Below are 23,521 nucleotides of genomic sequence, written 5' to 3' on the forward strand. Positions count from 1 at the left end.
GGAAGGGGAAAAAACTACTGAAAGAAGCCTAAACTCTCTTTGAATAGTCCATAAAATGTGATTTATAGTGGAGCTGTAAACGTGATGTTTAAATGGTTCCCTTCTTGTTTTATTTTCCACAGGTCTTTGCCCTCACCATGTCAAGGAGTGTTAATGATGTGTTCCCTCTCCCTTGCATTCCCCACCTGTCATCTTGCTAGGATCTAACTACAGAATGAACATAGCAGCTGTGTTTAATGCCCTGCTCGTGTCTGTCCTCGCTGCTGTGCTGTGGAAGTACATCAAACTGCGAGAGCATGTCTTTGTGGTCGAAGAGGAGTTGGTCCTCACGCGTCAGTCTCAGGAACTCTCTCAGGTTCAGATTGACTACCATGCAGCTCTCCAGGCACTGGTGGAGGACGGTACCAGGATGGTGTGCACCGGCAGGATGCACACTGACCGCATCTGCCGCTTTGAGTCCCTCTGCTACTCTACCGAGGCTGAGGAATTTGTCTACTTTCACAGCAACTCCTCGGTCATGCTGCCCAACCTGGGCTCCCGGAGGTTCCAGCCGGCTCTGCTCGACCTCTCCTCAGTGGAAGATCACAACACCCAGTACTTCAACTTTGTGGAGCTGCCAGCTGCTGCACTGAAATTTATGCCAAAGCCAGTCTTCGTGCCTGATGTGGCGCTGATCGCTAACAGGTTCAACCCCGACAACCTGATGCACGTCTTTCATGACGATCTCCTCCCCATTTATTACACCATGCAGCAGTTCTCCGATTTAGATCTGGAGGCACGGCTCTTCTTCATGGAAGGGTGGAGTGAAGGTGTCCACTTTGACCTCTACAAGTTACTGAGTAACAAGCAGCCACTCCTCAGGGAGCAGCTTAAAACCCTGGGCAGGCTCCTCTGCTTTACCAAATCGTATGTGGGACTGTCCAAAATCACCACCTGGTACCAATACGGATTTGTCCAGCCACAAGGGCCGAAGGCTAACATCTTGGTTTCTGGCAATGAGATCAGGCAGTTCACCAAATTCATGATGCAGAAGCTGAATGTCAGCTTGGAGGAAAGCTCCAGTGAGGAGTATATCGTAGTGTTCAGTCGAACAATCAACAGACTTATCCTAAATGAGGCAGAACTAATCCTGGCTCTCGCTCAGGAGTTTCAGATGAAGACCATTACCATCTCTCTGGAGGAGCATTCGTTTCCTGATATTGTGCGGTTGATCGGCAATGCGTCCATGCTGGTCAGCATGCATGGGGCGCAATTAGTCTTGTCTCTCTTTCTGCCAAGAGGTGCCACAGTGGTGGAGCTCTTTCCTTATGCTATCAACCCTGAACACTATACCCCTTACAAAACCCTGGCAACCCTTCCTGGCATGGACCTGCAGTACATCGCCTGGCAGAATACCGACAGGGAAGACACTGTTACCTACCCGGACAGACCCTGGGATCAGGGTGGGATTGCTCATCTGGACAAAGCTGAGCAGGAGCGCATCATTAAGAGCACGGAGGTGCCGCGGCACCTCTGCTGCCGCAACCCCGAGTGGCTGTTCCGTGCCTACCAGGACACGAAGGTGAACATCCAGTCTCTTATCCATGTGATCAGGCAGACTGTGAAGTCAAAGCCTGGACCCAAGAAGCAGAAGTGGTCTGGTAGCCTCTACCCTGGCAAAGTGAGGGATGCCAAGTGTCAAGCCTCTGTCCAGGGCACGAGCGAAGCTAAGCTTGCTGTGTCCTGGCAGATCCCCTGGAACCTGAAGTATCTCAAGGTCAGAGAAGTGAAATACGAAGTGTGGATACAAGAGCAAGGGGAAAACACTTACATGCCTTACATATTGTCCCATCAGAATCACACCTTCTCAGAAAACATTAAGCCCTTCACGATATACCTGGTGTGGATACGCTGCATCTTCAATAAAAATCTCCTGGGACCTTTTGCAGATGTGCTCTTGTGTAGTACATAATCTGTTGTGCTACCTGTACAGCTCCACCCTGCTCTCCACTCCATCTGTGGTTTAAAACTTCTTGTCTTGTAGTTTGTAGAGGGCTGAAGACGACTTGACTGTACCAGTGCCTAAGTGTCCATTTTATTGCACTCCACATGTATTCTTTAAATGGTATTTATTTCCAGTGAGTGTTTGAAGAAAAAAAAAAAACCAACAAAAAATCTCTGTGTTCTTCAGAGTAACTTCCAGAGGTTGAATTACATGCTGAATACATGTAATTTAAAACAGAATGGAAGTGAATTGTGTGTACCTTGGTCGTGATTTAAATTCGTTTCTATTGTGTGGTGTGTATTTAAGGACAGCATTAAACCGCAGTTAATTCCGTGGCTAGGTGGGCAATTCTCATCAGCTTTTTTATCGTAAGTTATTTTTTTCAATAACTGACTGTAACTTTGAGTTTAAGATTTGGTACGAGAGCCTTCATTAAACTGCTGTAAACATCCTTGATACTTTTTTGCTTTTTATTTGTCAAAATTGTTATTGTGATAGATTTATCTGTTGCTGTGATGAAATGTCTATATGGGTTGCTTTTTATTTTTTGTATTTTGGCTGAAGAGAATGAGACTGCAGTGTCAGCTTCACGTTTGAAATCAGAGTATACTGCACCCCAATAGCAAAAGGCTGGAGCAGCAGATGGGCGATAGAAGGGATGCAGCGGGTAAGATAATTCACTGTGGTTTAAGATATTTTCATTTTGTGAGTTACATACAGGTCTGTGGGAAAAGAAGGGGATGGTTTGGAAGAGCTGATGCGTGAGAGATTGCACTTACAGCAATCCACTCCAGAAAATCCTTTTTTTGGTGGTTGATCAGAATAATCTGTCAGTAATGGCTGCGAACAGGTGCATGCTTTGCTAAGTAGTAGACAGGTGGTGACAAAAGGAAGCTTTCTGGGAGGGAGCAGAGTCAGGCAGGGGACAGATAGGTGGGTGCCACGGCACTGGGCTGGACAGAGTGCCTGGCAGGAGTTGGGCTGACGACACTCGCACCTCAGTTGTTCCGGTGAGGGGAGTAGTTCTAGATTTACACTTACATTCCTGAAGATCAGAATCTGGCTTTGTTGCTGGGGTAACACACTGACTACTTAGGACCTGATCCTGCATAGTGCTCCTTTAGGTGGAGACTCTCAGTGATGCTGTCTCTGAAAAACAGCCCTGTGTCGAAAGTACAGCTCTTAGGGAAGAGAGGAAAAAGGGGCAGGAGCGCAAGATGTTTGCCTTATAGATGTTAGCATCCTTCATAGTTTATAACCAGTGTTAAAGCAACAGGAAAAGTGTTTTTTTTCTCCTCTGTCTCCCTAGTCCCCACTGTCCTCCTGAGGTCAGGATGGATGTTTGAACAGTAGGATAAATGGCTTGCTTTCTGAGTGATGGGCTGATAGATGAGCATCTCAAGGCAGGATTGTAATATGAGTTCTAGGGAGAGGGTGAGAAAAACATTGCTGCACAAATCAGACAAGAAACAGGAGGGTTGAAAAATGAGTGGAACGCTGCAGTACAACATTGAACGTTCGGGCAAGTGCTACTTCTGTATATTCATTTTCATTATATCTCACTTTGTTTTCAAACATGTTTATGATTTAAAGGGGATAAAAAAACCAGAACAACAATCCCAAAGTCTGTTTGCTTTGCCATTGTAGCCTTGCCAACTTTTGCCTTGGTTTGTTTTTTTTTTTTCCTTGCCAGTTTTTGTCTTGATATTTTAAAGTGGCACATGAATACTCCTGCTGTTGTTTTCTTACGATAAAATGGGCTTCTTGCTGAAGTATCTGAGGTGTACCCCAAAAGGCACCACCTGGCTGCACATCACATGCCAGGTACTTCAGAGCTGAGGCGAGGAGAACTTTGTAAAGAGGCAACAGATGTGCGAGCAGGCTCTTAGGGAAGCTGCCCGGACCTGTAGCTCCCCAGGACCTCACTGGCTCATTAGCTCCCACTCACAGAAGAGTTGTGCAGCAATCTCGTGTCCCCCCATCCCTTCAGGTTGAAGGTAGCCTGTGGCCAGTGGCCATCCTTCTGCTGGCTGTTGCAAGGGTGGTAACGTTGGCACCCAATGAAGTCGGTATTGAGCCTCAAGAAGGCTGAAATTTAGTCAGCATTTGTTTTGCGTCTGTTCTCAGAAGTAATTTTCTTCGTGTGCGTGAGCTGCCTGTGTTCTCTTAACAGCCATTTGTCCTAGGTGAGGCATTGGTCTGGGTGTTGCTTGCCTGCCTGCCTTTCTCAGTGCCTTTTGTAGCAATCATTTGCACCTAATTTGTAGACCTTCCCATTTCATTTAAAATTAGTTTCATATGATTGCAGATTTTCTAACATTTACAGAGTGGTTACAGCACATTAACTATTTTCTTCTCATATCCTAATGATTCTAATCAACAAAATTGGCTACAGAGCAATGAAGTATCGTATATGTGGGTTTCTGTGCTCTTAACTCTATCATGAAGCGATCCCTTGCGTTCAGAGACTCGCTTTTTCCAGAAGATAATTAAATTTGCTTTCCAGAAACGTGCATTCAGGTTCTGTCTTCCTCATCAGTGCTATGAGGATTTTATGAGGTGGAAACAAAACTAAAGGATTTTTCCTTTTCAAATTCTGAGATAGCCGAACACTGAAGTTGTGATGGTGATGTTGCCATTTGCCCCCAACACCCGCCCCGTGTAAGAGTGTCTGTACTGGAGGTATATACCTCACTGCTGTACCCGAATTCCTCCTCTTCTGGAGCACGCAGCACTGAGAGTGCGTGGCCCAGCCTGCAGCGGTCATAAATGGGGCACAGTAATGTTATGCTGATTTATACTACCTCAAGAACCGCTCTGGAGTGCTAGCATCTTCCCACAGTGAATTTTCTTTCCTTTTAATAACTTTGCCATCAGTGCTCTGCAGGCCCTTTCCATTTGTCACCCTCCATCCTCCCCTGTCCCAGGGGCTGTTTGTTTCCCTTGCTTCACACGAGTATCGAGTATCGTCTCACACAGCCTCCAAGCCTTCACATTCCAAGAAATCCTGGCAGGACTTTTCTCTGTCAGTGCTACCTTTTAATTGATTAGAAGGAATGCTTGCCTGGCATTGCTTAAAGTTTCATCCTGTAGCGAATGCAGGCTCTCCCCACACAAGGATTGAGGCTGCACCTCAGACATGCTCGGATAGGCAGAGCTGGAGCTGGGTTACTGTATTTCCAAAACGGCTTATTCCTCAGGCAAGCTCGTGGGGCTCCTTTTGACAAGTTGTGTTGTGCAAGAGACTTGCACCTTCCACCATTGCATCATTTGGTTTTGCTCCCAAAGCAAATACATTAAGCTCGGCAGTGCTGTCTGGCCCCACTGTCCTGGAAGAAGAGAACTCGCTGGGATCCAAAACCCTCTGTGGGAAGCGCAGGATGCCTGCAGCAAGCTTGTCTCAAACTCACTGCTGCCAGGCTGGGCCGTGCTTACACAGATGGATCATGTAGAGGATTTCCTCTGACTGCAGTTTCATCTCTCCTTTTAATTAGGCAAAGTGCAAGGAGCAGCCAGCTGCTGCGGCAGGGCTGCCTACCAACATGTCTGAGGACAAAGAAGGCCCGAAAGGAGCACTTAGCAGCTTGCATGCGTGAGGAGTTGGAGCAGGAGCTGCAGGTTGGGTGGTAATACAGTTCCCTACACAATGGGACTTCTCAGGCGTGATAGTGGCTTTAATAGAGGCAGAGCAATTCATGCTACTGTTAGTTTCTGTTGCTTACAGCTCAAACTCGCCCTCAAAAACCATACCCAAGAATAGAAACATTTCTGAAGAGGCTCAACTCCAATCTGGCTTGGGTGTATTTCTTGAGAAGGACATGCTACCACCCGGGCTGTGGAGAGTTGAGACTTATGGATTGCACTTGTCTTAAATGGACCACCCCTTGCTCAACACCTGGTCTGGAGGTGTAGCCTAAAGAAATGGGGAGCAGGTTAGAGTAGCATCAGAAAAAAAAAAAAAAAAAAAAAGTGACTGAAAAGCCACCGAGTCAGACCATCTCCAGGACTATTGAGGGGTGGGAAGGACTTGTTCCAAGCAGCCTGGCAGGTGGCATTTGGCATGATAGTCTGTGGGAGCTCAATCAGAAAATTTCTGGAGCCAGTTTCTCAGGAATGTATCACACTGGGAAATCATAATGAAATCCTATTTTTTCTTTTGTTTTATATGTATATTTTAATAGTCCTTTTGGGATAGCCTGTGTCTTGCCAAGTGACTGTCAGCATCCTCTGCCTGGCTTTTAAACCCTTGTTGCAAGCAGGAATTGTCCTCTACATGATGGAGAGTGGCATAGAGGTGAGTGTTCTGAGCTGGCTCCTGTGGCTGGATGCAGCATCACTGAGCTATTGGCCAAATGAGAAGCAGTGAGGTTGCTGGTCCCCCGTGAGCAATGTTCTCATGTAATTGCAACGTGGCTCCTCCTGATCTCCCTCTGCATAGCCAGTGAGGCACCTTGGTGGCCACCAGCTGATCATTTTGCCAGCCAGAGGTGCTCCAGTGCTTACACAGTGCACTTAGCCCTTGCCAAACGTGCAGAATCCTAAACCTCATCTAGAAAAACCCATGCTTGCCGTAAATTATTACTGGCTAGCTTTTGCTTAGCAAAATTATTGCACTTTTTTTACTGGCCCTATGGATTTCTGAAGCTTTTGGCTTCTTTCTTCTCGAACACTGCCTGTGGGTCGTAGGGCCAGGCAGTGACAGGCTAGCTGCAATCCAGACTGGTCAGCCAGTGCAGGTTTTACACCTACGGAAAGTGACTGGAGACATTTATTCAAAGTACTTCGTTTTGCAGAGTTCAAATTGAGATTTTTCTGTCTTCTTCCTCTCCCTTCCTCTGATTCTTTTGGACAGATCCTTTTTGTAAGGAAATAATTCTTTAGAGCAATAATTTGGGATTTTTAAGAGCTACTGTGAAGAGAAGGAGAATAAAGAGGAAAAGCAAATCCTTTAAAAGACAGCTTAGGAAATGTGTTTGCAGGAGAAACTGGACCATTTCTTAGAAGATTTTGGTGAGAAATAATGCAGAGTGGGTTTTTTTGGCTTCATCACCTCAGTCTCTAACAGCTACATACATTACTTAAGGTAAATGTACAACATGAATATTTTTCAAAGTTGTCTATTGATATTCTTTTTTTTTCCCCTTCCATTTCAGGCCACCTTTTTGTCCCTGACTCTAAGGCTCTGTGCACCCACCACTCCAGGATCTGTGAATGGCTTATCCTGTGACACCAGCACCTCACAGGACCCAAATTAAATTAAGACTCTTGGGAAATTATTTATTTTAAAACCCCACAGGCTCTTGGTGTAGATGGCTCTGAGGCAGAGCCAGAGCCACATTTACTGCAGATGGGCTGGCAATGGCTCTGACCCAAGCCTTTTAGCTCTTTAGGGCAGAAGTTGGTCCATCTGCACAGCAAGGAGGTTGTTGCTCTCCAGTATCCCTGGGTGAAAGAGACTCTATAAGCACAACATCACTTAATTTATAATAAACAGAAGGGTGACTTCAGCATCTTTATTGGTATTTCTCATCTGCTGATCTGTATAAATAGGAGACTTATTTCTACAGTATTTTTGCTTCTGGTGTCTGTGCAGTGTAAGGCAGGGTAGATTTAGTGGATAAAAGAGCACTTAATTTTTCCCTGCTGGACTTGGGGTAGGCACACTCTTGGAATGACTTTCAATGTGATGACTGACAGTCCATCTGTGCTGTGGGTGGTATGAGAAGCATCACCATCTGCATGTGTGTGAGGCACATCACCATCCTTATGTAAGAGAAGTCACCTCCCCCCGCATGTCCCCCCTGTGGGGGCTTGAGCCAAACCCTCTGCTAGCACGGGACTGACTGTGACACAGCGAGCCAGTGCGAATTTATACGGACTGAGGGCCTGACCCTCCTTGTCACCCTCTCAAATCGTCTCTTCAGAACACGCTGATTACTAAATTAATTGTTGGCACATTCAAACAGATAAACTGAATAGCCTCCTGTTTGCTTGAAATAACTTGGCAGTGATCATCACCTTGAAATGCTGCTTAGTCCTGCCATTTGAAAATGTGTTGCCTTTAAAATTTAATTGAGATTCCCTTTGTTTGGTGTTTATTCAAATGGCTCACTTGAATTGCCTGATTTACCTTCTGGGCTAGCCCCTGTATGCATAATGCAGCATCCACAGATGAACGCACTCAGTTTAGCATCTCTCTTCTCTGTCCTAGAGACTCCTTATTCCTTTGTCCTTCCTTACTTTGATATTATTCTGGTTGCTAGCAATCATGGTTGCCGCCTCCAGCTTAGCCAGCGTGGGGGTAAGGTGGATGGAGGTGGGACAGTCTGCAGGCACATGGTCGCCGGCAGCATTGTCATTTTCCCACAGTGTTTTCCTGTGGATGTTTCTATCGGTGTGATGTTTCCATGATGAGTCAGTTCCTCCTGCTTCAAACCACCTGACAAGAACCTGCCAGGCCCCTGTCACCATCCACAAATGGGTACTGAGATGGCAGATACTGTGTGGACTCTGATGGATCTCTTGCTTTGAGGTCATTTCACCAATAGTGAAAAAACCCAGAGCTGAATACTGACCTTTTCCTACTCTTCAGCCCCAGGGGCCAGGTCTGCTTGTATTCAGGGACTGTTTATGTCAGGAGTGTCCCCATGGGCAACTTGGAAGGTGGCAGTTCTTACCCAGCAGATGTAAGTCGCATACTGAGCTAGCACAGAGCTGTGCCCGCTGCCCAGCGGCTCCCCTGGCTCTGCCACAGAGGGACCTGCCCCGAGGCAGAGGAGCGGGGCCCAGAGGCTGCCCACCCCACAGCACCCTGCGGCTCCGTCCCACCCAGCTGCAACCGGGTCTGGGCTGGCTGGAGGCATCTCTCCCTGCATTTTGCTTTTCATGACATAGCTACCACTGTACGGGCATGGTGTGGAGCTGTGCGGGTTGGCTCGGGCAGCCTCTTCACCTCCTTCACCCCCACCTTTCGGTAGGTGATGCCCATTTCTCCTCATTCGAGAAAGCTTTAACACTTGGTTTATTTACCCAGCTGCGCATCTCCCCCCAGTACCAATTTGTGACTTAAGGAAAAAGACTTTCTGTAACTACTCAGCAAGGATCACACAACATCCTAGTGTTCTTGTGTGTCTTTTTGGTGGCAAGGTGTGACAGACCTGGGTTAGGAAGTAGAGGCTCAGGCTGCTGCTCAAGCTGACTAGCAGGGAAGAGGGCCTGGTGGCCATCTGGACCAACACTTCCCTGAAATGTGTCTGGGGTTTTTATGCAATTCTCATTGCAAGAAGCATGGAGGAGAGGGAGGTGGCATGTGAGGCACTGCCATCTGAGGTGACTTACTGGACAGTCTCCTGTTTTTTAGGCAAAAGACCAGTGGAGGAGTGCAGGTCCAAGTCATCAGTGTTAGCTAGGGACTCTGAGATTTGTACAAGCCCTCTTCCTAATGCTGCTCCTCTGTTTCAAGGATTTATATAATTCCCATTACTTTGTTCTTTTTATTCCCTCTTCTCTAGACTCCATCTTCTGTTTTGCCATGAGAAGATGGAAAATCTGAGCTTGACTTTAGGCAAGGAGGAGCAGGGACAAGAGTTCCATGGGAAAACACCAGTTGTGGCCAGGGAGCCCCTGACAGCATTGTTTGTGCAGCCCAGTGGAGGATGAGTGCCGCCATCCATATTTCATAAACATTTTTATTTTCATCTATTTCTTTCTGGCAGAAAAAGGTGCTTTCCTCCATGCGTGAATACCTTTCCATTTCAGAACCAGACAGTCGTGAAAAATTTCATTCCTTGTTCCCCCAAATTCCTTCCCTGGGATTATGATGGTGCTTCAGAGGAGCAATCTGAAATGTATTTTGCTTGAGGGGAAGAACAGGATTCAGTTTGGGAATGTTGTCTGGGAAGGAGGGTTTCAAATGCTTTGTGTTCTTGTTCTTTTCCCACCTTCCGGTTGCTAAGTTTTGGGCAGGAAGTGACTCTGCAGGACATCCTCTCGTTAACACTGATGCCTGCAAGATGCTGTCTCCTCAGAGAATGGGGACAAGGAAACATCACTGCTGCAGCTCCACGGAGCTGGACACCACAGTCACACATCCCAGTTGCTTCTGTGAGAAACACTTGGTTTCTTTGACAATTTTTCGTCCCTACCACCGCAGAAAAGCTCTGTTAGGGTTGACAGTCACTTTTCAGTTGAGAAATTTAAATTCTAGTGCTAGATTCCCATTCAAAACTAGTTTTGAAACAATTTTCAACAACTACTTAGGGGTTAGAGGGTGGTTTCTAAATAGTGTTTTATGTAGACCATTTATTTTTCTTTTCCCAGGCTAGAGGAAGGGCTGAGAAACCAGCAGGGCTGACCTGAGAGTCCCTGCCTGCAGTGCAGAATTTTTGGTGGAAATCTCAGGGCAGCCTTTTCTCCCCAAAAGCATGCTGCAAAGCTTGGGTGCACCTGTGTAAACAGAAAGAAAACTATGAAAGAACAGTCAGTTGCATTCTCTATATTGCATGTTCCCCTCCTAGGCACCATCATCTTTCTGAGCAAAGACCTAATTTAAGCATTTTCCTGTGCAAAAAGACAGGATTTCTTACGGCCCAGGCTAGGGAGGTCTCTAGCCAGCAGATTACACTTACTGTAGTAGTGATGTAGATGAGGGTGATAGGTATATAATACCAGGCTATTGATGCCTATGTGGTTTTTCCTAAGGCAAGCATCACTGGTCTTACCCTGCTCCTGCTCAGCTTATCTCATAAAAAGCAAGAGCAGAGCATATCTGTGGCCAGTTTGATGCATCCTCATCAGTAGCTCAGATGAAGGCTGCCTAGGTAAGCTCCACACACAAACAAGCCACCTAATTCTAGGCAAGGTTTTTGGCTCTGCTTTCTCAGCTCTTTCAAAGCAGTAACACTTCAGGGGGGAAAAAAAACCCACAGAATTACCCACACAGAGCAGTAGTGCCCCTCAGTTTGTGCTGCTCCAGGCTGGATAAGCCATTTACCTGGAAATTCCTTCTGCTTGGTGGAAGTAAAAAGAACCCCTAAAATCCAATCCCATATAATCTGTAGGAAAATATTAGCACCATCATGTGATCAACAGCTTCAGGAGCAAGGAAACATGCCTGAACCCAACCAGGTGCAGCCAGTGCATCCAACTGTAGCTCTAGGGAGATTTTCCCTTTTTTTTCCCCTGTTCTTTTTCATACCCTTTGCCCTCATGTAAGCAATCGCACGAGTTGCAGAGGAATAAACAAAAATCAAGCCCTTGAATGCAATTGCTTACTGGGAAAAAGACCAAAGCAGAGAGCCATGAAATACGTGTATGGCATTGCAGGCACAGCCAGGTTTGCAGGGCTGTGAAATAGGGGGGGCTCCTGCTGCCTGGGCTGCCCTGGGAGTGTACTTATCTTTACACAGATTTACAGTAAAAGGGAAAATCTGAAAGTGGCTATAAAAGAGACCCATTTATTGCTTAACTCTGAAGCTCCCTGACTCATGGGGGAACGTGTCCCTTGCCACAAAATCAAAACAGATCCAAAATGCATTTTCTTAGGCTGAACTTTTGCAACTCCAAACAGAAACACTCTGATGTTTTGTGTAATGCAAGCTAACTCTAAATCAACAGCTTGAAGCAGAGACAACACGAGGCATAAAACCAGTGCCATTTATTTTTAATAGGTTTTGTTAATTTCCATTTAAAGAATTTAAATAACCACACCGGTACCTCTAGCAGAAGCGCCCAGCTGATGTGCATCTGCTGCTGCCCCAGCCCAGCTCTCCAGCTACCAAGAGCCCCAGGTATTTTGGGCCTCAACGTATGGCATTTCCCTTAATGTCCTGCCTACTGAAAGCCATGGTCCTGCAGCGTGCCAGGCAACCAGGCTCTGGACTGCTTTGCTGAGCTTGATTTAGTCACTCAAGACCAAGCATCACCAAGAGTGAGCTGCCTATCGTTCACTCGGAGGTGTGGCTTAAGGTAATTAATTCCGCAATTTAGCTAAGAAGGCAGCTCAGACCCTGCCAGTCTGGTAGCCCACATGTAATGGCAGGGCTTCAAAGAAAAATGCTGCTGCCAGTGGCCTCACTGTTTTCCCATTATACAAGCTGTGTCTGTGGTGACACTAGGGTGATGCTCCAGGGCTGAGGCCGGGAAAGGGCAGGGAGCTGGCACGTGGTGGTGGTTTTCATCTGGCTTCCCCCGCTGAGCCCCCCGGGCCGCCTTGTCCCTGAGCCATGAGCTGTTTTCTCCACAGTTAACAGGGCGCGACGGTTCCAGCTGGTCCCAAGCCATCATAATTAACGCCACAACTTTCTCATTTCTCTCTGGCTTTCAGACTCGTGCCCAGGCTCCTGCCAGCTCTCATCATCTGGCCCCCTGTTGCCAGCCGAGCAGCAGCAAGCAGGGGGAAGGACCAAGGCGACTGCCAGGAGATAGAAGCAAAAAAGGAGAATCAACCTGGGGAAGAGGCTCTGAGAGAGATGTTCTTGGAGGCCCCCAGGAGGTCAGTCCCCAGCCTTTGTGTTTCAGATGCCCAAGCAACCAGGGAGAGCAGTAGGCACCACCCCGAGCATTGAAAAATGTGCTGCTTTAGGACTGGGCTTCTGCCAAGCAGCTTCTCTGTAGCCTGCTCCTCTGCTTCTTCCTCCTTTGACCAAATGAAGCAGGCTGGCTGTTGGCCTGAGCAAAGGAGAATCAAGAAACCATGAATTTACAGTGATGCATGGTCAGACAACATGCACACTCTCCTTTACGCTGTGCAAAATGGCACATGTGCCCCAGCCAAGAACAGCTCCTATCCCTCCTATCTCCTCACCACCTCTCTGAGCCTGCTTTAAGACCACCTGGTACTGTGGGTCCTGGGATAACTCCTTTGTGCAGCCCAGCTGCCTGCCAGGAGCCCACAATGGTGCCAAGGTCAAGCTTTGCCAGGTCTGGACTGGGACTGGTGCATCACCTCCTACCTCAAAGGTTTAAAGTTTGGTCTTGGTATTGCAAGCCTCTCTGCATTTGGTGGCAGCTTCCCACTCCTCTCCCACTGGCTGTGGAGCAGCTCAAGCAATGAACAGCATGTCCTGTGGGTGTGTAGGCCTCAATCCCCACCATTTATCAGTTTTCCCCCTCAAGGCATGGGTTTCAGGCTCTCTGTCCAGAAAGAGGACCTCTGTCACATGAGGGGGTTATCTCAGAGGAGCTGCACCCTCTCTATTCTCCATCTTTACTTTCTTTCCTCCCATCTTCAGAGTCCATGCGATGGGTTTCATTTGTGGGGACTGTAAAAAAATTGTTGCGTAGACACTGTGTTTTTCCTCTGTATTGCTAAAATGTAGATGAAGTTGGTCCAAAACCATGCAGCATCTGGAGCTGAGACCTGCTCGATGAATTCTCTACAGGAGGTCAGAGACCTGATTTTTAACTACCAGGTTTCAGCTGAAACATTTTGATCTACCTGATGGCAAAAGGGAAAGAGCAAGCCCTCCAAACCCTGGCTCTTCCCAGGCAAACTGAGAAAACAGTAGTGATATTCTCAAGTTTGGGGGCTGACAGTTCATAGCATTCAGTGCTTGAATTTAAGAATCACTTTGTCATGATCTTGCTGGAATTTTATTGGGGTTGAAAGGCAGAGCTTGTGAGTGTTTTATTAGCTCTTCCTTTACCTTTGAAAAGAACATCTATTGTTTATTAGTTTAAAAAAAGCATAAAGACTATATTGAGTTCATGTTCAATAACTCCTCCCAGTGCTCCAACACAGTGGCAGCTTAATTCCAGTGCCGGGCTCTCTCCAGAGTGGTAAAGGATCACAAAACCATTGGAACATGTTCAGACAAAACCCGTACAAACCTTCATCTCCCTGGGCAAAGGTGACGGGCAGGAGAAATGTGCTGGCAGAGGCGAGGGCAGGTGGAGGAGGTGGGGGGGTCACCTGGCAGGGCAACCAGCAGCAGGGCAAAATATGGTCATGTGGAATGTTAAAAAAAATTTGATTCATAGCTGACTGTGTTATAAGAACCCAACATATCTAGGTTTCCTCATGGATAATTCACAAGCAGAAATAGTTTGCTGGCAACAACTCACCTTGTTCTTTTTATCATATGTATCTTGGGTATGTTGCTACATTAAAAGCAACATGAAAACTTAGTTGTCTGCATGTACTCAGTATAGACATCTCTATAATATCCAAGGAAAATAAGCTGTGAAGAGCCAGAGTGCTTTTAAAAGACGAATGCTTTACTGAGGGGAAAAAATTCAGCATTAGAAAGACATCCAGCAGATATTTCTTCTCTTGGTCTAGTTACATTTGTTATGGGAAGGGTGGGGAATTTCTACCTGAAGCTGGAGCCAAGCTATTACTCCAAACCAGAGGGAGAGTGTTCAGCTGAGAAATGCTTCCCCACCTGCCAAACCTTCCCCAACATGTGGAAGAGCCGTTTTCCCACTCCTGACAATGTAGCTGTACTTTTTGTTGCAAGTGATCTATGATGTTTTTATTTCTCAGCAAGGTTTAATCTTTAAATTCTCTTCCTTTGCAGAGACAGAAGGAAGGGAGAAGTGACAGTACTTGTAAGAAGGGCCACAGGTGAAGGATCTCACTGAGGGGTGTTGAGCAAAGCCAGTCTTGGTGATGGCTCCCCAGGCTCCAGTAAGGTTGTGTTGGAGTCACCCATGTCAGCTCTTTCGCTGTGGGATTGCTCTGTGCTTTCAGCTACAGATGGAGATTAGAGCTTGGAAAAAACCTCCTTCTCTTTGACAATGAGTTCATTGAGTTTGAAAAAAATCCTTCTGGCTTCAGACCCCAGGTCACCAACTTCTCCCCCTCCTCTGCTCGGGACCCAAGAAGAGGCAAAATGGTGGCTGGTTGGTGCTGGTTGTCTTCTTCCAGCATGTTGTTTCCAGCTCCAAGGTCTTCTGCCAGCCCTCAGGGACCCTGGTCAGAGCCTGGGGGCCAGGAAGGCTCAGTGACAGCCACGGGCCAGGGAAGGGACTGCTGTCCCCATGCCGAGAGAAGCAGGAGCCTGGCCTGCCAGATAACCCATGGCCTGGTGGAGGGGCCCTGTGCTGTGGAAGCGATGCTGAGCTCTGGGACCTCGCACCACGCGGTACCTCACGGCAGCACCCACTGCGGAGTGCTGCTGGGCGAGCACAGCGTCCCCCTGCACCCGATTAACTGCACCGGGGGTGAGCGGCAGTGGGTTAGACCGGCCCTAACACCAACACTCCCGAGAAACACCCAGAGGCAGCTCTCTGATGACCCCAACACCCTCCAGACACCACAGACTCACCTGGAAATAGGTGCAACACCTCACAGCATACTCATAAGACAGCATCTTCATAACTGAGCCTGGACTGAACATCTGGGTTGGGGATAAGGATTTAGAGGGAAGAGTGGGGGTAGGGAAGACTAATAGGGCTGGAATGGAAATGTTTATTTTGCTCCAGGATTTTACTTTCTGTGATCTGCCGGGTGCAGCTGTAGCAGCCTCATTGGAAACCAGCTCAATAACTGGTTTAATCCGCAGTCTCCTTCAGTCCTCTGAAATGGAGGGGTCTCACCTTTCCCCACCCCCCCCAGCTCCACAACCACTAGCTATATAACAGAGGTGGGAGGGGGTTAACTCTTAGGTTAATTATTTTGAAAATATTTATTCATGACACATTTCTTAGTAAAGGTGCCTTGACAGGGTGTTAGGATAAATGATTGAATCTTTATGGAAAAAGAAGGGGAATATTTTCTGTTCCTGTCTGGTATCTGAGTGCTGATTAAAGTGCATCCCAGTGCTGTGGAGGGCTTGCAGTCAGGGCAGTCCACAAACCAGCTGAGACTGTGTACCACACTTACCCCTCATTAGCACATTTTTACAAACTTGCTTTGATGCCCTTAATTCCAGAAGCTGCTCATCAGACACCTCATACCAGCCTGGTGAACTCTGCCCAAACCTTCCGAGAGCTCCATCACAGGCCCCTCCATGGAGATGTCCTGCAGAACAACTCTCTGGGGGAGGATGAGGCGGAGGGGTGGTGGGAGAGGGTGGGGCAGGCATTTCTTTAAGTGATTCCCCATTAAATGGCTTCCATAGCACCATACTGTCTTTGTGCCCTCCACCCCATCTAGTTAATTAACATTTGGCCCCACTGCAAGGACTGCTGCACTGCAAACATGGGGGGGAAAGATTTTGTGCAAAGTGAATGATGGCTGCCCCCACCTGCGTGAACCAAGGTTACAGGTTTGCTTCTGCAGTGTGTCAAAAGATGCTAACGTGATGCACCTTTCTCCTCCTGTACCCTTTTGAAAGTTTAAACTCTAATGGCTTGAGATTAAAAAAAATTAATGGGTTGGATCATTGTAACCATTAGATCTTTCTCAGTCTTTTTTCCCCGTCTCATGCATCGTTTTCTTCCTTGATGGAGTTTTGGGTTTTGACGAGCTGACAGGACTTGACTCCTCCTGGGATATGATGGAGCTAACAACCCTCTTGCGATTTCACAATACACGGTCCAGAAGAAGGCATTTCTTTGGCATAAGAGGGCAGAGGTGAGCGAGCTAGAGGCTGGCTGCGGGGAGCCACCCTGCCTGGCAAATGCCCATGGCAGGCACAGAGGAGAAGGAGCAGAGGTTTGTGTCAAAGCTTCCAGCAGGTAATGCTGGGCTCTGTCTGCTCTGCCCCTGCGGGTACCACTGTAGGGGTCAAAACTTGGCCATGCCAAACGAAAAGTAACGACCTTTTTAGAGGCCTCACTAAGCTCTTTTTTGAAAAATAAGTCCATAGGGCTGTGGATAACAGAGCTGTATCTCCCCACAGGCAGGCTGTGATCAGACTTGTCATTTGTGCTTGGGCAGTCCTGCCTTTTTAATAAAGCAATATGATTTAATGGTATTGTTTCATACAGGGAAGAAGAAAACAAATTATTGATTCTTTACTCACAAAGAGGTAGTTTTGCAGCCTCCCTGTAATACCAGCAATGATTTTTCAATATATAATGATTAAAAAAAGGGCTAAGGACAGCTCATTGTACATTTGAGCATCCTTGGCAGCCCATTTTATTATTATAGGAATACACCGTTTGCCTTATAGAATTGTATAAGCACTGTATGAGATCAGACAAGTCTGACCTTGTGCCATTTCTCTCCTTGGGTCTCTCCTCCACTGCCCACTGTAACCTACCACAGCACCCAGCAGCCCTTGAAACGAATGCATTATCCACTGAGCAAGCTTGTAGCTGGTGTGAATCAGCCTGCTGACAGTGCTGGAGGAGATGGCAACACCGAGACCAGCATCTCTGCAATCTGCTGCTTCGGTTTTCATGGAGCAAAACCAGGTCTTGGAGATGCCTCTGTCTGTCCCAACTCTAAGGTGTCCTTCATCATGGGAGCCCCCCTGCCCATGCTGGATGGAGATGTGCTGCAGTGTGAGCATGTTACAGGGGGCAATCAGCTGGGAGGTGAAAAACAGTTTTGCGCTCACCTGATTAATGTAGGCATGGTCTGAACCACTTTCCACTATCAGCCAGGAAATCTGTGAGAGGGGCAGAAATTGAATTTCAGCCTCCTCTGTAGGAAGCTGGAGCCCTAATCACTAGCCCATCTCAGAAATGTAAATTTTGTAGAGTAACTCCTGCAGACATAGTTTGCAGCACACAGCAGGAGACAGCCCTCTCCCTGAGATGATTAAAATCTGATTTATGAGGCATGGTGGACAGATGGCATCTGTTTTTTGCAGTCAGTGGTCCCTACAGAATAAAAGAGGCAAACTTCAAGGCCGTAGCTCTGAAAAGACAGAGAAAAGACTTTATAGCCCATGTCCATGCAGGTGCCCGCATCAACACCTCCACTCCCACCATGCCAGGGCTCAAATCCACCAGCCCAGCTTTTCCCCTTTCCTCTGTCTCTCAGCACCCAAATGTTTCCTATTTCCCAGTCCTTCCACTGCCCCACATCGTCTAAAGCTAATGTGAGGGCAGGCAAAGAGCTGGGCAAAAGCAGTTAAAATAGAGAGTGCCTGGCTGCTTTGTGGAGCAGCTCCCGTACGCAGGGGCAGAGAAGTGATAACACTGCAGGCATAAAAAAAGCATTCTCTACCAAGAGCAATCAAAATGCCTTGGGAATATGAGATTTTTTAGAAGGACATGTGCAAAAGCATCACCAGGCGGGAAATATGGGGAAGGATTGAGCTGCCTTTCCTCCACACAGCCCAGGGCCAGGCTGGAGCGGAGCCCCCAAAAGCCCACTTGGATGCCACCTGCACAGAAACATCCATGCTTTGGGGGCTTTTTTTTCTACCTCTTGAACTTGAAAAGTCATGCCCAGCTGAAGCAGAGACAGCTCCCATACATACTGCTTGTTTCCCATTTCTGGAAGAGAAGCAAAAATGAAGGCAGGGAGATATGTTGGTTTACGCACAGACACTGAGTGCTGGCCTTTTCCACCAGCACGGAGCTCCCTGAATATCAGCCAGCTCTTCCCAGCTGCCTCCAAACATCCCTGCCACATGCAAAATGCTTGCTGTGCACCACAGCAGTGGAGTGTAAAAAAAAAAAGGCCTTGCACAGGGACATGCCAGTGCCTGAGATGATAACTGGTGATGACCCAGAGCACAAGGCTGCAGTGAAGCCCCTGTGCGAGGCTGAGCAGTCAGACCCTCCTTTGGAGCCAGGACTGCCTGGGTTGGGGTTAAGTACATGGGTGTGGTGCGGTGCCAGGGATGCTGGTTTCTGGTGTCCTGGCAGAAAGGGAGGTGGGTGCCGCACCTCCTGGTCCTGCCAAGGGCAGGGTGTCATAGCCTACAGTCAGGGCAATGTGGTTTTGGCTGCAGGCAGGGCAGGAGCCTGGGGTCGGCCTGGCGATGGAGGGAGGAGTGTCATCACTGCAGGGACCACAGCGGAGGCCTTTGACTCAGGTTTCTTGTCTTGTGCTAAAAATACCAGCTTTCAACAGGTTGACTCTCTGAGGACACCTCAAGATCACAAACAATAAACTCAGATATGTTACCCTCATGCTTTCTTCTTACACATCTGCTCACACAGGCTGACTGCTCTCAGCGCTCTGTTCTTCCTTTTTCTTTCCTTCCTTTCTTTCTCCATGTCCCTTCAAAGGAAGATTAAGCAGCAGGACTTTCTGATGTCCTAATCCTGCCTTTGTGGAGGCAGAAAGCAGGACAAATATCACCTCACTGTTGCTATCAAAAGGCTTATTTGAGCACAGTCAAAGTACATGGCTCCCAGGTGGTGCTGGCATCTCCACGGGACCTATGGGGGATTTTGGTGACACAGGGGCTGGTGGCACCACATGCCCCAAACCACGCCTGTGAAACAGGGCAGGCCCCAGCATCACCCAGGGGCGTAACTCAGCAGGTACCTCATCTCCTCCACCAGTTGTCTCCTCTCCCTCTAAAACCCTGGGCAAGATCACACCAGCCACTGCTGCTGCCTGCCTCAGCCTGAGTTTCTGACTGAGTCAAGGCCAATGAGGGAGGCTGCATTTCTTGCTGGGTAGCCTCTCTCAGCCACCCTGAGACCAAGTCTCTGAAGACTTAAACATTGTTTGCTCAGGAATGTCCATGTTTGATTAGATTTGGCCATGGGTAGTAACAGAGTTAAAGTTTCCTAAAGCTGCCTCCTAAGCCTTGGGACTGCAGCAAAGCAGCTGGGCAGGTAAGCTGATCATGTTCCCCCAAGGCATGCTGCCCTAACCTGCCCCAAAGTCCTCTCAGCTCAGTTCTGGAGCTCAGTTGTGCTGTACGAGCAAGGTTTTCTGGCTGTTTCTGGCATGAAGAGGCAAGATGCCTACACCTGGCCAGATCCCTCAGCCTCTTTCCTGAGCCAGCAGCACTGAAAGCAGTTGCCAGCACTTTCCCAGAGGCAAAGCCTCCTTAGTTGTCTGACACCAGCCCTTCCACTTCATCTTCACTTCAGCCACCAGCTCTGGTCTGAAACCAGCTGTTTGGTGGGAAGAACAGACAGAAGGTTTGTGTTGAAATCGGTCCCGAATATTCTCCAACCCAGGGCTTGCAGCGCCCAGCAGCTGAATGGGGATAGCAAGCACTGGCTTCCCTTCTGCTGTTTGCTCTACAAATAAAGAACTAGCTGGATTTCAGCTGGTGGGTGTGCTTTTGCTCAACCCTGCCACAGAAACCACTTTTCTTACTGCCAGGGCTAGATAGAAGGGGCCGAAGGCACACCAGGAGTCCCTGACATGAGGTGACCCTCCATATAGTTCCTTCATGTAGGGGAAAAATCTGTTTTCAAACTTGTGTCTGCAGAGAGGGTCCTTTCTCAGGCCTTCGTAAGGGGTTGGAAATGGGGAGGGATGCTGGTCCTTTGCAGCACCCTGCAGAGCCTCCCAGCTGTCCGTGGCAGCAAATAGCTCACCTGTGCCAACATGGGTGGCTTTGCCAATAGAGGAGAGCAGGCTTCTGCAGCTCCTCTCCCCATGTGCTACGGACATATGTCTACACGTTTAACTTTTCTGAGACCAGTTAGAGTTGCTAAAGGTCCTGGAGACTTTCATGTCTTTTATCTGAGGTGAGGAAGAAGCAGTGCAAGCTATGCCATCTTAACCTTCCAGCTGGATCCCAACCATTTGGAGGACCCAAGGCCAACCTCCTGCCCCCCTTACCCTACAGCTGAGGATGGCAAGGATGCAGGATTGGGTGCAGATCCGGGGGAAGGGATGGAGAAGGGAAGAGCACTCAGGGTGTGCAAGCCCATCGTGAGCTGGGCAAGGGCCTGGCAGCACCAGGCAGAGATCACCAGCCAGGGGTGACAACGAGCTTCTGAGCAGCTCCTCAGCAAATTGCTCTGGTGTTCAGTGAAAGCAGAGAGGGAAAAGAGAACCCTGATCTCTGCACCCTTCGCTTTCAACTTCAACTTGAATGGCCAGGATGAACTCTTTCTGTACACCCGATTAAGGGCCTTTGCATGTGATGCCAGGTTTCACGCTCAAAAGATAAAGCAAGAAGTGTCCATTCTGTGCATACATTTTGCACCACCTCTCCCCCTTACTCCAGATCAAGGAAAACCATCTACATTTCCTTAAATTGAATGTAATCACCACTTTCCTGCTCCCAGACTATTTACTGTGGGCAAGGAGCAGAAATGGCAGACCCTGATGAACTGAATAAAAACCATTGAAGATTTGCCCAGTTGTGGCAAATCTCAGCCTCCTGGTATCCTGTTAGCACCTAGATGCGCTTCCTAGAAGCCCAAATCTGCTGCTCAGCTTAATAGATCTCCCTTTTTTCAAGTTTTAACTCAGAGGAGACAAGAACTTGTTTAAGGAAAGGTCAAGGCAATAAACCCCAGATTGTTTATGTACATAAACAGCCCTGGGACATAACATGCTTTTCTTACTCTGAGCCTTTTCTGATGCAGCCAGAACGGGCAATTAAAATCGAACACCTGCAAAAATATGGCAACACTTGCAGCATAGCTGGCACCACTGTATCCGCTAGCCTCATCCTGCAATAAAAACTCCATCCCTGCTCAGATATGGCCAAAAATGAAATCAAATGGAGAAAAACTCACCTGAAAAGCAGGACTGGAAGAGGTAGTCCCATGCTGCTCAAGCAGAGAGCTTGGCCAGCAGCACAGCCATGCTTGCCCCCTGGAGAAATACCCATTATGTGAGCATGTCCTGTCACATTTCTATGCAGAGCTGAGGCTCACATTTAACATGGGCTCTTCCTCATACCTGGTTTCAAACCCCATATTCATACGGTAGGACCTGAGGGCACAGGACCAAAACATCCCTGGAGAGTTTCTCTCTGCTCTCCCAAGGCTGAGTATCTAAGCGGGAAAAATCTTCACCACTTTTGGGTGACTTCTGAAGGCATCGCCACATGCTGCCACACGCTGCCATCTCCAGACAGATGGGAATAGGTCAGGCAGCCCATATGCTAAGTTAACACCCCTGTGGACTAAAATATTAGTTCCTGCTATTGGTCAAAGGAAATCACAGGTGCCCTTCCTCCTCCTCTCCTCTCCTGCTACATGCTCATGGCAGGGACACCATGAGCCCCCCTTGTGCCTGGTGATGCACGGATATAATGAATTACAGCTGTCCATCCCAAAAGGAGCTAAAATGGTGAGCCCAACTGTCTAAATTGGAACTTGGCCATAGACTGGTAAGGTAAAAAACCTTGCATGGCATCCAAACACAAGCAGCAGACAGAAGCTGGAAGCACACACGCTGCCTAACCACCCCATGCATGGGGGCACGAGCACCACCCTGCCCGCTCACTGGCAGCGGGAGTCCCCAGGGGGGGTTCCCAGTGTGCTAGATGTGAGAAAGCTCTTTGCACCCATATCATCTCTTGGATTGGTGATGCTAGGTATGACCCAGGGGAATAAAATCTGTTTCAGATGAGAAGGGAACAAGTGAGGAGTGAAACCAAAAAAAACCAGGGAAATCCCAAGGACCATGTGGAGGCATTCTGTGGAGGGAATACTTCTCCTCTGGGAAAGGCTGCTCCTGTCTTTGGCTTGCCTTATTTACAAACCAGTGGATTTCAAAGCCCCAAAGCATGGCTGGATTTGTGTTATCAGCAGCACACAGCTCTAAACACCACATCGTTTTAAGATCCATCCCCGGGACAACTGCAGGGACTATTTAAAAAGTCCTGAGGTTTAGGAATTCTTGGGAACACAGACAATTCTACCAAAACAGCAGGTATCCAAAATAGCTCTGGTTCTTTGAAACCTGACCACCATTTGAGATCCTCAATCCAGAAAGAGCCATGAAGATGCCCCTCGCAGAGAGCTGAGATGCAGGTCAGCATAACCCTGTAACACACCAGAGAAAAACAAATGCCTGGGTGACCCTGGAGAGAAAGGTTCATTCACACTCAGACACAGTCCACCTTGTAAAAGCCTCACAGCAGGAGTTTTACCTCCATTGCTTCATTAATGGTGCCTGGTTTTGGGGGTTGTCCTTACACTTCATTTGCAAGATTGGAGGGACTAAAACCCCCATGTCCGCGGCTCTCTGTGCTGCAGGAAGAAGAAGAGGCAGAGCACGTTTGAGTAAGAGGGAAGGGAAAGTCAAGTTTAAGAGACCTCATCCTCCAGAGCTATTTTGGGTAGTATTTGAATATATTTGTAGGTCTGCTGTTCTGGTAGGATCGTCAGTGCTCTAGAGAACTCCTAAACTTCAGGACTTTTGGCCTTGGTCCCCTCAGTTATACCTGGTACGGGTTTTTAAATAAGAGCCATTCTTTCACCTCTGCACAGCTGGTGTGCTGCATTTTAAACGCCATGCAGGGAGGAAAGGTTGCTTCCTCCTGTGGCTGCCGAGCACCTGGGTGCACGCTTAGCTGGGCAGAGCCCTGGGAGCTGTGGTGTCTCATCCTCCAAGCAGCCATCCTGCTTCATCCTGCTTCCCCACGCTCCCAGCCTGAAGCAACGTGCTGCTTCCCCAAATGTAGATTTTCATTGGAAAGAAATGGTAACAGGGAAAAAGGTGGTGGTGGAGCGATTTAAAGTACAGCTGGGCTGCAAGGGAATTAGGGAATTAATGATGCTCTAGCAGCTTGAAATCTGCTGGTCCAGAGATGAAAC

General features: G+C 48.0%; 1 protein-coding gene across 7 annotated transcripts in view; it reads left to right on the forward strand.

Moving 5' to 3' along the window:
* POMGNT2 (protein O-linked mannose N-acetylglucosaminyltransferase 2 (beta 1,4-)) overlaps positions 1-16,317 on the forward strand; it is a 46,802-nt gene extending 30,485 nt beyond the window's left edge. For 6 of the 7 annotated variants that reach the window (XM_074900604.1, XM_074900605.1, XM_074900608.1 and 3 more), the window contains one exon: positions 123-2,438. In XM_074900604.1, coding sequence (XP_074756705.1) covers positions 215-1,951 — 1,737 coding nt within the window. In that variant the 5' untranslated portion in view covers positions 123-214 and the 3' untranslated portion in view covers positions 1,952-2,438. Of the gene's footprint in view, positions 1-122; positions 2,439-12,308; positions 12,477-14,502 lie in introns of those variants that run through there. The other variant, XR_012633230.1, reaches the window with a different exon arrangement.
* The last annotated feature ends 7,204 nt before the right edge of the window (positions 16,318-23,521 follow it).

Source organism: Athene noctua, chromosome 2 (genome assembly GCF_965140245.1).
Source record: "Athene noctua chromosome 2, bAthNoc1.hap1.1, whole genome shotgun sequence".
In the NCBI taxonomy this organism is placed as follows: Eukaryota; Metazoa; Chordata; class Aves; order Strigiformes; family Strigidae; genus Athene; species Athene noctua.